Below are 15,244 nucleotides of genomic sequence, written 5' to 3' on the forward strand. Positions count from 1 at the left end.
GAAGAGCTGCAAATAAAAATTGAACATTATTTTCCCTCCCTTTCAACCCAAGAGTTTGATTGGGTGAGGAATCCTTTCTCTGAATGTTATGCCCATCCCAAGAACTTGAATTTAAGAGAAGAGGAAGAACTTTGTGTATTACAGTCAGATCGTACACTCAAGATGAGATTTACAGACCTATGCTTGGACAAGTTCTGGATTTCAGTGAAAAAAGAATATCCTGCCATTCACAGAAAAGCAATAAATATTTTGCTTCAGTTTTCCACTTCCTACATGTGTGAGCAAGCTTTTTCTCATTTGACAAGTATAAAGAGCAAGGAAAGAAACTGTCTCCTTTCAGTAGAAGAAGAAATGCGTGTGTGCGTATCAAAGATTCGACATCGAATTAGGCTTTGTGTTCCAAAAGACAAGCACAAGTGTCACATTGAAGAAGCACATTTCATTCTGGGCCAATATATTTTTGTTCGTATTATTTTGATTGATATTGCCTCTTCAATAAATTATTTCAGTTATTTTTGAATTGTGAATAAACTGGAAAAAGGATCCAGTTATTATGTGTTTGAACTAGTTGTCAGAAAAATATGTTGATTTTTTTTTTCAAAATTGTCAATAAATTTGAGAGACAATTTTTTTTACCTAAACCGGTTATAAAAAGAAAAATATTGCTTGCATTATGAAGGAGAAATAAATAAATAAGGTTGTAAAATATTTTCTTATGTAGGGGTTCCTTGGGACATCACTATTATTGGAAGGGTTTCACGAAGGTAAAAAGGTTGGGAAACACTGCTCCACAGTATTCTGCCCTACTCAGAAATCAAACCTGGTAAGGTGGGTGTCTCATTATATGAATTAGCAGTATACTAACCTCCTGCTCTCTCTGAGTGTTGTCTTACCTGAGTTGCAGAATCATAGTTTGGGTGCTGAAAGTATTTTTGGGCAGCAATAACTTGGGTGACAGCTTTGCTGGGGCTGTTTAGATTATACGCTCCAGCCGTGATTATCACATCTTTGATTCTAGAAGAGAATGAGAGGCAAAAGTCAACTAAAGAGTCCTAAAACACAAAGTTATTTTGAATTCTCATGGTTAAGACAATGCCATTAATCAGAGAAAACACTTTATCATGTAATCACTGAATACTAAGGGAGTGCGTTTTACTGATATAAGCACTGGTGGGCATATGACAACCAGGATACATTGAAGTATTAGTGTCAGTTTTTGAAAAAGAATTCATACTATTCTTCTCGTCAAAATAGTGGCTAATGGACCTTAGCTTTCTCTTCAAGATCCAAAAACACTTACTGTACCAGGCTTTCACCGAAGATTGTATCAGGAAGACGCAGGGGGGGGGGGGGGGAGGCGGCCAAAGTGAAAATGGGCCGCTTACGCCTTGATGAGGGCCCCAATTTGTTCAAAATGCTATACATAACAACAGAGCCTAGTAGCTACATCGGGAAGGATTTGCTGAAGTAAAAAATTTACAACCCATATATATATATAAATATCGCGGACAGAGACAGCAGACAGAACTTACGCACTAAATTCGAAGCAATGACCTGCCGTGACCACATGTTGTGTGGTGACGATGCTTCCGCCGCATTGCATGCGAGATCCCGAGACGTCAATCCATACTAAGACAAGCCACGGATAGGCGCCCTGGGGAGCATCGCTGCCTCCAACGATGCGGGTTCCAGCACGGCTCGACGAGGAAACACCACACACTGAGAAATCAACACGAGTTTCTGATTTTCACTTCAGAATAAGTGTGAATGAAATTGATTTTTGTGCATATTGCCATCTATCTATCTATCTATCTATCTATCTATCTATCTATCTACCTATATCTATATATATATATATATATATATATATATATATATATATATATATATATATATATATATATATATATATATATATTTGTATATACTATACACACTTTTATACCTGTGTAGATAAAGAAAAAAAGCATTTCTAACGTGTTTAAATCTGAAGTAGTTTTACATAATACTGGGATTTTTCTTTGTCAATTCTTGCTTTGAATTGTTCCTTTGTTTTCAAATCTTCAGTGAGTTCTACATTGTTTATGTATTTGCTGTTTACCGCAATCCAAATATCGACGATTCTATATATGACTGTCTTTTGGAAAGGATTAGTATGGCTCAGTCACAGGATTCAAAAGCTTCATTCGTTATTTGTGGAGACTGTAGCGCAAAGCACAGTGAATGGCTAAATTCAAATTCCACAGATCAACATGGCCAGTCTGCTCTTGAGTTCTGTGTATCCTCCGATTTTGTCCAGCTAATTGAGGAACCCACGCATATTTCTGGCAATAGATTAGACTTCATATTCACAGATGTTTCAACTGTTGTGAAGTCCAAGGTCTGTCAAAATATAGACACTTCTGATCATTGTGTCCTTGAGATAGACATATCTGTCAGTCAGTATATTCCTAATGCCACCATTGGAAAAACGGTCTGGCTAAAATCCAGAGCCAACTGGGATCGTATTACTGAAGCTTGTCAGGCACTTAGTATTTCAGATGCTATGTTAGATCCTGATCCCATGAAGTTAAATGAAATGCTGATGGTTATTTTAATCAGATATGTCCCCAGAAAGGTCATGAAATATAGGCCAAATGACCAGCCATAGTTTGCTGATACATGTAGACAAGCCTAACGTGACAAGCAGACCAGAATAAACGCATGGAGCCGAAATCGTTCAAATGAAAATTACACCATTTTTGTCGAGTCCCTCCGTGCTGCATGTAGAACTTACCATACAGCCGAGGGAAATTACAATAATTCCTTGAAGAGGAAATTTGAAGGAATTACTCAGCCTCATATATGGTGGACCAAATTGGCATCATCTATCTTTGGGTCAGGCTCGTCTTCCACTCCACCACTAGGAAAAAGGCTGAAATACTTTATAGCGCTTTTGAAGCTAAGCAATCAGCTGAGGATGTCCGTCTCCCTGATAGACGTCATCCTGAACCTATTCTTACAAAATTTGCATTTTGCTCCAGGTGTGTTAAGAAAATTCTGAATAATCTTGATAGCTTTCTTCCCTTTGTTTTTAAAAAAAACTTTTTAGTGTGTTGTCTCCCAAGGTTAATAGATTCTATAGATTTTTATGTCGACGTTGTATCTTTGCGGAAGAGCGCAAGTTTAGTATACAGTGCTTGTTCCACAGAGTGGCATATCTGCAGACTGCAGTAACTAGAGGCCAGTCCCTATTCTCCCTGTGCTCTACAAAGTTGCTGAAAAACTTATTTTTAAGCCGCTATATAAGTATGTGGAACCAAAAAGATTGTTAGTTGATAGTCAATATGCATATAGGAAGCAGTTAGGTACCTGCGATGCTCTTTTAGACTTAACATGCCATTTGCAAGAGAACCTTGATTAGGGTTTTGAGTGCAGAGTAATTCAAATAGATTTTAGTGCTGCATTCGACTTAGTAAATCACAAGGCACTTTTTTTATAAACTGAAGAATGTTGGAGTGGGTGGATATGTTTTAGGATTACTTCAAGATTTCCTTATAGGAAGGCAGCAACGAGTTGCTGTGGACGGGATCTTTAGTGAACCAAGACCTATTCTGTAGTCTTGGTCCACTGGTATTTTTAGTGTATACAAGTGATATGGTTGTTGGCCTGGAAAACAAGATCGTTCAGTATACAGATGATGCAACACTTGTGGGTGCATAAAGTCTCCACACATGAGAAATGGAGTGGCCCTCAGCCTCAATCGGGACATGGACCGGATCTGTGAATGGTGTAGTCGGTGGAGTATGAGGCTGAACTCCAGTAAAACGGAAACACTATTGATTAGCAGAACTTGTACAGATTTCCCACCCCACCCTCCCCTTTAGGTGGATGGATCTTTGCTGAAAGAGTCTGAAGTGTTAACTATTCTAAGTGTAACTTTTGACCCACATCTAACTTTTGAGAAACACCTAATGGAAGTTTCAGCAAATGCAGCTCGAAAGTTAGGTATTGTTCGTAAGGCCACATATACTGTATTTAAAAAAGTGATAAAATCAATGCAGCCTGTTTTAGGTCACTTGTGCTTCCTTTACTAGAATACTGTTCTCCGGTGTGGACGTCTGCTTCTGCCAGAGATTCATCTCTTGTAGATAGTGGTTCGTGGTGGTAGGTTTCTGTTTCCTAACAGTAGCAGTTATGACTTGGACCATCGACGGATGGTCTCTTGTTTATCACTTTTTCATAAGTTGTATTTCAACAGAGATCTTTCACATTCACAGTTGATCCCTGATCCCCTTTGCCTGCCGAGAGCAACCAGATTCACTGAACAGCAGCACCAGTATGCAGTAAATGTGCCTCGCTGTCGAACTTCTTAGTTCCAGAGTTCCTTCATTCCTCACACCGTTGAACTGTGGAACAGCCTCCCAGAGGATGTCGTGCAATTGGAACTTCAGAAGTTCAAGCGAAGATGCAGTGCATTACTACCCTAATAATATTCTCCTTGCATTTTAATACATTTTTATCTATTTATTAATTTATCAATTTATTTGTTCTTTTTTAATAAGTGGGATCTCTTCCTTTTGTGTTTCACTTTACCTCCTCTTACTTCTTCCTAATGAACACCATATTCTTTGGATGCTTGAATTTCAAGTCAATGGCCCCTGTGTGCTTGTTCCATATGAATATGTTTCATCTTCTGAATAATATTTAATAATAATAATAGTCCGCTCCTTCTTGAGCGCAAGCGGACATGTGATTATATAACAATTGGAAGCAGCCTCCACTAGAGCATGAAAATTTATGTATAAACTTCTATTTTGATTTGTCAGTTTTAAGGCAAGGTTTGTATTTTATAATCATGTCTCTGTCTATCTATCTATCTATCTTTTGAAAATGAATTACATACCATTTGCACAATGCGTAGGCTGAGTGCCACTACTGCCATTGCCACTGCCACTGCCACCGCCACTGCCACTGCCACTGCCACTGCTACTGCTACTGGCACTGCCACCGCCACTGCCACTGCCACTGCCACTGCTACTGCTACTGGCACTGCCACCGCCACTGCCACTGCCACTGCCACTTCCAGAACCTCCTCCTCCTTTCATTTCTGAAATATATGAAAAAAAGAAATTAACAGATTCCCGTGATATTAACCCTTTAACTATGCCACAAAAATGTCTGCAGTCTTACTGATTAAACCCAAGAAAGAGGAGTATCCGAAAAATGAAATTAAAACTAGATTATTAGTATTTCCAGACACATATGTAGGCTAGCTAGTTGGTGCAGATTAAGTAAAAAGAGTGGTAAGTGATCTAAGGTGTTTAACGGAATAAAAGACCTAGTCTGGCACTCTGGATTCGACCATGCCGATCAAGAGACAAGTAGACATAGCTACAGCTTTCAATTTCAGATAAAATAGTAGGACATTTAGAACCAAATTAGATATCCAAAAAGATAAAAAGGATGTCACAGTGCAAATTCTAGCATTTTAATATATGCTCCAGTCTCTGCTACATAACCCATGACTAAATTTCATTTACTACTTTGAGTAATTTCACGGTGCACGCGTATGAGGTGCGATTACTCACTTTATGGGGTTAATTCATAGAAAACTAAATGTCCGAATTCTCACAACAAAAATTTCAGAAAGGACTAGAAAATACTTTTTTTTTGTAACTTTCACTGGTTCCAGTTCTCGGTGCTAATACGTTTCATCATTTTTGTGATGCTAATCACACAAGTTTTTTTTTTTTTGTTAACCTCTACATCTACCATTTCTTTCTCCCAGGCAATTTCGTTGTCTTTTCGTGTTTACCAAAATGATTTCCAAACATACAGGATTTTTTTTACAGAGCTATAATAATTCCCATTGAAGAACCACTAACTTACAAAATTCTTATTGCCAAGGCTTTGCTAAATAGACAAAGGTTACGTTTTAACAATATCCTTATCCAATTACATTAGCTATATGGATTGAAAGATGGTATACCATGTCTATTTGAGATATTGTCCTTCTAGGTCTAGTAAAGATAAAGTTTGTAATAGTAAGAATTTCTTTTCACAAAAAGTGATACGAGGCTGCATTTATCTCATTATAAATCTTTCTGCAGATCATGTTTTCCTTCTTTCTGTAGTGAACAGGAACTGTTACAAGGTTTTCTGAAAACATTCACTCTGTTTTGCCCTTCTTTCTGTAGTGAACAGGAAATGTTACAAAGTTTTCTGTAAACATTCACTCTGTTTTGCCCTTCTTTCTGTAGTGAACAGGAACTGTTACAAAGTTTTCTGAAAACATTCATTCTGTTTTACCCTTATTTCTGTAGTGAACAGGAAATGTTACAAAGTTTTCTGAAAACATTCATTCTGTTTTGCCATTCTTTCTGTAGTGAACAGGAACTGTTACAAAGTTTTCTGAAAACATTCACTCTGTTTTGCCAAAACATTCACTCTGTTTTGCCATTCTTTCTGCAGTGAACTGGAACTGTTACTAAGTTCTCTGAAAACATTCACTCTGTTTTGCCCTTTTTTCTGTAGTGAACAGGAAATGTTACAAAGTTTTCTGAAAACATTCATTCTGTTTTGCCATTCTTTCTGTAGTGAACAGGAACTGTTACAAAGTTTTCTGAAAACATTCACTCTGTTTTGCCAAAACATTCACTCTGTTTTGCCATTCTTTCTGCAGTGAACTGGAACTGTTACTAAGTTCTCTGAAAACATTCACTCTGTTTTGCCCTTCTTTCTGTAGTGAACAGGAACTAAGTTTTCTGAAAACATTCACTCTGTCTTGCCCTTCTTTCTGTAGTGAACAGGAACTGTTACTAAGTTTTCTGAAAACATTTATTCTGTTTTACCCTTCTTTCTGTAGCGAACAGGAACTGTTGCAAAGTTTTCTGAAAACATTCATTCTGTTTTGCCCTTCTTTCTGTAGCGAACAGGAACTGTTGCAAAGTTTTCTGAAAACATTCACACTGTTTTGCCCATATTTCTGTAGTGAACAGGAACTGTTACTAAGTTTTCTGAAAACATTCACCCTGTTTTGCCCTTCTTTCTGTAGTGAACAGGAACTGTTACAAAGTTTAATGAAAACATTAATTCTGTTTTGCCCTTCTTTCTGTAGTGAACAGGAACTGTTACTAAGTTTTTTGAAAACATTCACTCTGTTTTGCCCTTCTTTCTGTAGTGAAAAGAACTGTTGCAAATGTTTCTGAAAACATTCATTCTGTTTTGCCCTTCTTTCTATGGTGAACAGGAACTGTTACAAAGTTTTCTGAAAACATTCACTCTGTTTTGCCCTTCTTTCTGTAGTGAACAGGAAGTGATATTAAGTTTTCTGAAAACATTCATTATGTTTTGCCCTTCTTTCTGTAGTGAACAGAACTGTTGCAAATTTTTCTGAAAACATTCATTCCGTTTTGCCCTTCTTTCTATGGTGAACAGGAACTGTTACAAAGTTTTCTGAAAACATTCACTCTGTTTTGCCCTTCTTTCTGTAGTGAACAGGAAGTGATACTAAGTTTTCTGAAAACATCCACTCTGTTTTGCCCTTGTTTCTGTAGTGAACAGGAACTGTTGCAAAGTTTTCTGAAAACATTCACTCTGCTTGGCCCTTCTTTTTATGGTGAACAGGAACTGTTACAAAGTTTTCTGAAAACATTCACTCTGTTTTGCCCTTCTTTCTGTAGTGAACAGGAAGTGATACTAAGTTTTCTGAAAACATTCATTCTGTTTTGCCCTTCTTTCTGTAGTGATAAGGAACTGTTGCAAAGCTTTCTGAAAACATTCACTCTGTTTTGCCATTCTTTCTATGGTGAACAGGAACTGTTACAAAGTTTTCTGAAAACATTCACTCTGTTTGTCTTTCTTTCTGTAGTGAACAGGAACTGTTGCAAATTTTTCTGAAAACATTAATTCTATTTTGCCCTTCTTTCTGTAGTGAACAGGAATTTTTACTAAGTTTTCTGAAAACATTCATTCTGTTTTGCTCTTCTTTCTGTAGTGAACAGGAACTGTTACTAAGTTTTCTGAAAACATTCATTCTGTTTTGCCCTTTTTTCTGTAGTGAACAGGAACTGTTACTGAGCTTTCTGAAAACATTCATTCTGTTTTGCTCTTCTTTCTGTAGTGAACAGGAACTGTTACTAAGTTTTCTGAAAACATTCATTCTGTTTCGCCCTTTTTTCTGTAGTGAACAGGAACTGTTACTGAGTTTTCTGAAAACATTCACTCTGTTTAGCACTTTTTACTACCTTCTTGCATTAGCTGCGAGGAATTCCATTGTGACACAATTGACGCTCAACTTGTTTTCGTCCCTATATCTCCCCTATCATTTCATTTTACAGAGAGTGTATATTCCTCGTTAGACCTGAAGACATTTCGCATTATTTTCTTTTGATATCCTTTTTGCTTTACCTTGTACAAAAGATAGGATATCTGTACCTACTGTGTAACTTTGGCTGGCCACGGTCTTTCCTCCTACATAGGATTTGCTTGAACTTTTTGTATATTTACGTCTCTTTGTCTTTTAAATAAATGTGGCTATAGGCATTGCTTTTATAAATTATTTGACTTCTGGCTATCCTCATATATAACCATAGAATATGCCCAAAACTTTCAATTCATTCTGACATGCATTGAGAGTCTGTTGACGAGTTATCTATTGGTGCCATATATAAAATATTAGAATTTTAAAGTCTTCAGTTTTTTGTTATTCATAGTTTCCTTTTAAACCAGAGAAGTTCGTGAACGCTTGTTTTTCTCCTTTTCATTTTCTTACTCTGGTCGAGAAATAGTTTTCTTAACATGAAAAAGCTTATATATGAATGAATACACTATAAGAAAACTTCAGTGAGTTCTTCGTTGGACTGGTCGGTACCGCTCTCGGCTAGCACACTGCAGGGCCCGAGTTCGAATCTCCGGCCGGCCAATGAAGAATTAGAGTAATTTATTTCTGGCGATAGAAATTCATTTCTCGCTATAATGTGGTTCGGATTCCACAATAAGCTGTAGGTCCCGTTGCTGGGTAACCAATTGGTTCTTAGCCACGTAAAATAAGTCTAATCCTTTGGGCCAGCCCTAGGAGAGCTGTTAATCAGCTCAGTAGTCTGGTTAAACTAAGATATACTTAACTTAAGAAAACTTCAGTAATGGAATCTCTTGATAACACTTACTTTTTCCCGTTATCGTACAGAGAAACTTGGATTTGGCAGCGCTCTTCGGTAAACGCTCATATAAGAAATAAGCAGTTTGTAGTTGTGTCTGTTGCGCTGGGCCTGTATTTCCGCAATATCTGCCAAGTTATTCGTTTTTATAATCTTCATTAACAGATAATTATGATTCGCGGTCATTATCTACTTAATAGCAATTCAGTATTCATGCTTCATTGGTATTAAATCATAGATAATATTCATCGCTTCTTATAAGTCAAGACCTTCTGTGATTCGGCATTTAACCAGGCAATAATAATTTCACGGTGAAAACTTACAATTGGTCTTCACTGCCGTTGTGGAGGTACAGATACTCAGAGCTACATTGTCGAAGAGAAAATCTGCTGCACTTCACGTCCAAAGCAGCTCTTGAAGTCGTCTGAAAATAAAGCATAAATTTCATAAGACACAGAGGATGCTGTAACTAAGTGGTGTTGCCACTACCGTTATATCTAGCAAAACGTAATGAAATGTAATGACAAAATTTATTGTTGCTTCGGGTAGTTAAATCTGTTTGCGAAAAAATACTTATGTCAAAACCTTCCTATTCCTACCTCGACGAGGCCAGATTAATTCCGCTGTCAGGTTAGAAAGAGGTCCCATACCTCTGATTATGTGGAAAATAAAGACTATCCGCTCTGGCAGCGAACATATATAGTCCTGTCTTACCAAACGGTTTTCTCAAAATAAATTTTTCGTTGCAGTGCTCAAATAACAACTGGCAGTATTAATTTTCCCGTGAAGTCATTCCAGCAATAAAACTTTCTTTGCAAAATCTTGTTTTGATCGACATTGTGGCTGCCAGAAGGCAAAAAAATCCACTGCCTGCATTTTTTCCTGCTTCACTGAGATTTTCTGTTAATATTCCTTAGACGGATTTTACATCTGTTGGTGTTGACGGTACAACAGCTGTGTTGTTTCCCACTTGCGTTCATGTGGTTTTCTCTCTCACCTTTGTCAATTACAGCCTTCGACCTACCTGTTCTCCAAGGAAACAGCACTCCATAATAATGACAAAAGGTCGAATATGAATATTATTTTCCTCGAATACTTTAAAAATACACACACACACATACATACATACTTACATGCATATACACACTTGCATGCATACACAGAAAGAATTTCTTTTAAAGACTAAATTTTTACTTTTTTATTTTTTTCCACACTATCAGCTTATCGCCCGCCAATGAATGGGAAAAAATCTACTTTCTAACGGAATTCCGTTTCGGCTTCATTGCTACGAAAGAAGCCACTCACCTCGAATGCAATCTCGCAGACCACATACTTTCTCGGTAGTTTGAAGGAGAGTGTATCGCCCACGTCCAGTGTGTAGGCGTTTCCACAAGATGCAGATGCTGTAAGATTGAAAGTCGTTGAGGAAGCTGAGTAAGCAGAGGCTGTATGGATTAGCTTCAATGAATGAATTAAATCTCATTCATTTGAGGATCAAACACTTGTGAACACAATGAGATTACACACTGTTCATTTACTTTATTGCTGATTAGTGTTCTCTGCAAAATCAGATGCTAGAATCAGTGGTTTAGTAAATAAGTAGCAAAAGCTAAGTCACTTCGAAGCTTTGATAATTTAAGTGATGGTTTCTATTCAAATTAAAATCCCTCTCAGGCAGTTAGAGGGAATAATAGTCTACGCTCTGTCAGGGACTTAAAGAAAATGGGATTGCTTGGGGAAACAAAATTCCCTTGCAAATCACTACAAACTTGAATGACTTGTGGCTAGAAAGAATCGAACTGCATCACAAAAATGTGTTGCAAGAGGCACTTTTAATATATAGACACCTTAACCCGACATGTGCTACCGAGCAAAATTTAAAACGTATAATGTCCGTTAATTATTCATGAAACAGATATGCAATTTGACTGTTTGCTAAGTCAACAGTAGCCTATTGTTACGCACTTTCTCTTTTGATATATTTTGAGACGCTCAATTCAGCATCATTGCCTAAATGTGTTGTTACATGGGACACATTTTTTTTTTTAGCTCACTGACCTCTTACTTTTTTCCATTTTAGTAAATATTGTCCTTTGTGAAAGATATACTACTAGATGGTACCATGTTCCCCACCAGTAATCTTGTCTACTCCAGGATGTGGAGATGCATGTCTGACCAGCTCCAGAATATGTGTTGGTATGGTATATTTAGAGCAAAATTGTTTTAGGTATAATGGTCTATATGAACGGAAAACTGCTTAGAAAGTTTACTAAATACCTACAGTATAAAATAGCAAAATATCTCGAAAAAGTACTGTTAAAATGGGGTCTATATAAACGGAAAACTGCTTAGAAAGTTTACTGAATACCTAAAGTACGAAATAGCAAAATATCTCGAAGAAAAGTACGGTTAAAACTGGTATTAACTGTAGGATTAGTAATAATGTGCATTAAATTGTTCAGTTTAAATCTAACCAAGGTGGTAAAAAAGGGAAGACTGAAAATAAAACGATTTCCTTACTTTTGTTTCCCTTGTGCTGTCCTGTAACATTCTTCCCCCCCTTTCTCCCTTTCCTTTTATTTTTCATTTGTTTACCGGCGTACTGTTGTTTCTTACTGGTAGAACTTTTCCTGTTAGGTTTCTTTTTTCCTCCGCTGTCGTCGTCGTTGCTATTCTCCTCGCTCGTAGGTCCATTTCCAACCGTTTTGGATTTATTATTTTTTCTATACGTTTTTCTTTTCCCAGTTCCTGATTCCCTGTTCTTTGGCTCTTGCTTCTTCCAGGGATAAACATTTGCTCCATCACCTGGAGCCCTCTTCTTTCGTTTTCCTGAGTTACTGTGCTTATTTTGGTCGCTGGATTTCCCGTTTTCTACTGTGGGGTCTGTTGGTTTCAGACTCTCGGCACAAGAGGGCTGCTTGGTTGAGTTCTTAGCTTCTTGCATCGTTTTCTTCTCGCGGATGCAGTTTATGAAGTCTACGCCAAATGGTGGTATTTTTCCGAAGTCCTTCCATGCAAAAGAATAATAAGGCTATATAACTTACACTCATACTATATACACCCTCATACATGTCGCTGCCCTGATGAAGTTTTAAACGTCTGTAAACGTGAGCGTTCGAGTTACATATATAAAACGAATAATGTCAGAAAATAATTAAAATAACAATTAACTGTCATGTGGAGTTCTTATTTACAAACTAAATATGGATTTCATTCTAACTTTATTGTAAAAAAGGTTTCTCGTGAGCTGCATAAGTAAAGATTTAAAAGAAAATGATATTGATAGACAAAGCGCGCTAATCAGTTTGATGATTTGGAAGTTTTAGTCCTAAGTCTTTTTGGTCTTTATATTACTTTTGATAAAAACTTAGTTAAAGATTTCTAGAGTACACCACTGATAGGTAAAGAGAAGGGGAATGAAACTGTGGCGTTCACAGCCGTAGTTTCAGCATCATGGGCCTGTCGCTTTCTTCTACACTCCCGCCACCCCTCCCCCCCTTCAGCACATAAATATAGGAAACAAATAGACAGGGGGGCACACATTTAAAGGTTGCATACACACGCACTTACACATACAAACACACACACACATGTACAGTATATGTAATTGTAATAGCCACAATGCCCATTAACTTACCGAATTCTTCGCGCTTTTTGGATACGCTTGTCATTACCAAGACTTTGGATCCAAGTGCAAAAACTCTTTTTTTTTTTATCTTTTATTAGAAAAATATTACATTTCTTTTACATAAGAAAAATATAAAATTTCATTTACATAATAAGAAAAATATTAAATTTCATTTACATAAGTAAGATATTTGAAAAAAATTATGATGTCCGGCAGCGTCGTGATTACGGTACCTCGGGTTCGTTTCCCGCTACCGGACATCATACTTTCTTCAAACTTCTTGCACCTGGATCCAAAGGCTTTGTAGTGAGAAGCGTATCCAAAAAGCGCGAAGAATTCGAGAAGTTCAGAGGGCATTGTGACTATTACAATTATATTCAGTATGTACAGTAAATTATTATATACAGTATATATAGTATAATTATATACAGAGTATATATATATATATATATATAAATATATAATATATATATATATATATATATATATATATATATATATATATATATATATATGTATATATAAATCAACGAAGGGGAAAAGAAAAACAACTCTAAAATAATAATAATAATAATAATAATAATAATAATAATAATGATAATAATAATAATGGTATATATATATACAATATATATATATATAAATATATATATATATATATATATATATATATATATATAATAATACACACACACACATATATATATATATATATATATATATATATATATATATATATATATATATATATATATATATATATATATATAAATCCAACGAAGGGGAAAGAAAAACAACTCTAAAATAATAATAATAATAATAATAATAATAATAATAATAATAATAATAATAATAATAATAATAATAGTAATAATAATAATAATAATAATAATAATAATAATAATAATAATAATAATAATAATAATAATACTTACGCCATAGCTCCGCCTACTCCTAATTTCCTTTCCAAAATGTTTGAAAGCAATGTCATTATATAAGGACGCGTAAGGGGCAGGGTCCGTCTCCCTCTCTGTGCTCGTTACCTCCTCCAGGAGGGACGAGAGGAAAATCTTGATTAGGAAGAAGAAGAGGAGGTTCATGCTTGCAGACTCCCGTGACCTCGGTTCCTTTCCTGAGTGACCTAAAGGGAGGTCAGCACACCGATGACCTGGAGAAGAATTAAACGTCAGATTTAAGCTTTCGTGTCAGACTATCTCCGGTACCAGTTTATAGAACAGAATAAAATAGTATATAGAATTTAGGCCAGAGGCCAAGCGCTGGTACCTATGTGGTCATTCAGCGCTGAAAGGGAAACTGGCAGTAAGAAGGTTTGAAAGGTGTAATAGGAAGAATACCTCGCAGTTGCACTATGAAACAATTGTTAGAGAGGTACAGTAAAAGGAACGAAAAGAGGTTGCGGCTAGGGACACTGCAAAGACCCTTCAGTAATGCCTACAGTGCACCACGTGAGGTGCACTGATGGTACCACCCCCTTTCGGGGCTACCAGTTTATGGTCTTTTTAATATGTCTAAAGGCACAGTAACTTGCTATATTTGGCATAGATAATTATTATATTTAAGAGTTTTTAGTCACTGATGCGGGAGGGCACTGCATCATGGATTCTGTCATTTCTGACAAAGCCGACGTTTCATGAATAATGGATCCAGTAAGAAATGCAGTTCTAGAGTAATTTTCTTCTCTGATATTTTCAGATGTCGTAGGCTTTATGTCAAGTTCATTTTTTTTTTTCGGAGAGGACCAAACACACGAGAATGGCGAACAATTTTCTTTTTAATTTCTTGTAATTCTTGAATCCTCCATTGGGCTATAAATGGCATGGTCCAGTATTGTTTGAAATATCAAACTTAAAGCAGCGATGAAATAATTCACTTAAAAAAAATTTGGAACACCTCAAATCTTTTTGGGGTCATTGGATAAAATATTTTTCAGAAATAAACCAAAAGCTTCTGAACGAGTTAACCACACTTTCTTATCTAATCAGTCTTAGTAAAATACATAATTTTTGTCACAACACATTTGAAAAGTAAATGAGCAATTTCTAGATTCTAGCTAAAGCCATCATGGATCCATGACTAATGTGACTACAGCAGCTGAAAATTTTAAAAAAGCACACTCATTTTATTTAGTTAGGTGTATAATCTTTGGCATTACAGGCTACAAATCTAGAAAAGCATTTTTTTTTTTAAATTAGTGAGTCATTTCGAAAGCATACTTACCTTCATAAAAATCCTCAGGAAATCTGGTGACGGATAAAACCAAGCCAGCCAACTGCCAACTAACAAGTGAACCAACAAAAAACACCTGGTCACTTGGACAGTAAGCGACATCGCCATGAGCAAAATAATGATTCTTCAGACCAGTGTTTGGTTTACGTCACCATGAAACAAACTTTATAGTATCAGCGCCCAATTATTAGGACAATAATCACCAGGATACGTCATAAAAGAACAACAG

General features: G+C 36.3%; 1 protein-coding gene across 1 annotated transcript in view; it reads right to left on the reverse strand.

Annotated features, from left to right (window-relative positions):
• Positions 1-15,244, reverse strand: part of LOC136844429 (uncharacterized) — a 29,426-nt gene that overhangs the window by 7,636 nt on the left and 6,546 nt on the right. Inside the window, exons 2-9 of the mRNA XM_067113659.1 lie at positions 13,704-13,936; positions 11,661-12,147; positions 10,446-10,543; positions 9,464-9,564; positions 9,150-9,268; positions 4,886-5,089; positions 1,533-1,719; positions 894-1,014 (exon numbers count right to left, since the gene is read on the reverse strand). Of these exons, the coding sequence (XP_066969760.1) occupies positions 894-1,014; positions 1,533-1,719; positions 4,886-5,089; positions 9,150-9,268; positions 9,464-9,564; positions 10,446-10,543; positions 11,661-12,147; positions 13,704-13,868 (1,482 nt within the window). The 5' untranslated portion in view covers positions 13,869-13,936. The remainder of the gene's footprint in view (positions 1-893; positions 1,015-1,532; positions 1,720-4,885; positions 5,090-9,149; positions 9,269-9,463; positions 9,565-10,445; positions 10,544-11,660; positions 12,148-13,703; positions 13,937-15,244) is intronic.

This window comes from Macrobrachium rosenbergii, chromosome 12 (genome assembly GCF_040412425.1).
Source record: "Macrobrachium rosenbergii isolate ZJJX-2024 chromosome 12, ASM4041242v1, whole genome shotgun sequence".
In the NCBI taxonomy this organism is placed as follows: Eukaryota; Metazoa; Arthropoda; class Malacostraca; order Decapoda; family Palaemonidae; genus Macrobrachium; species Macrobrachium rosenbergii.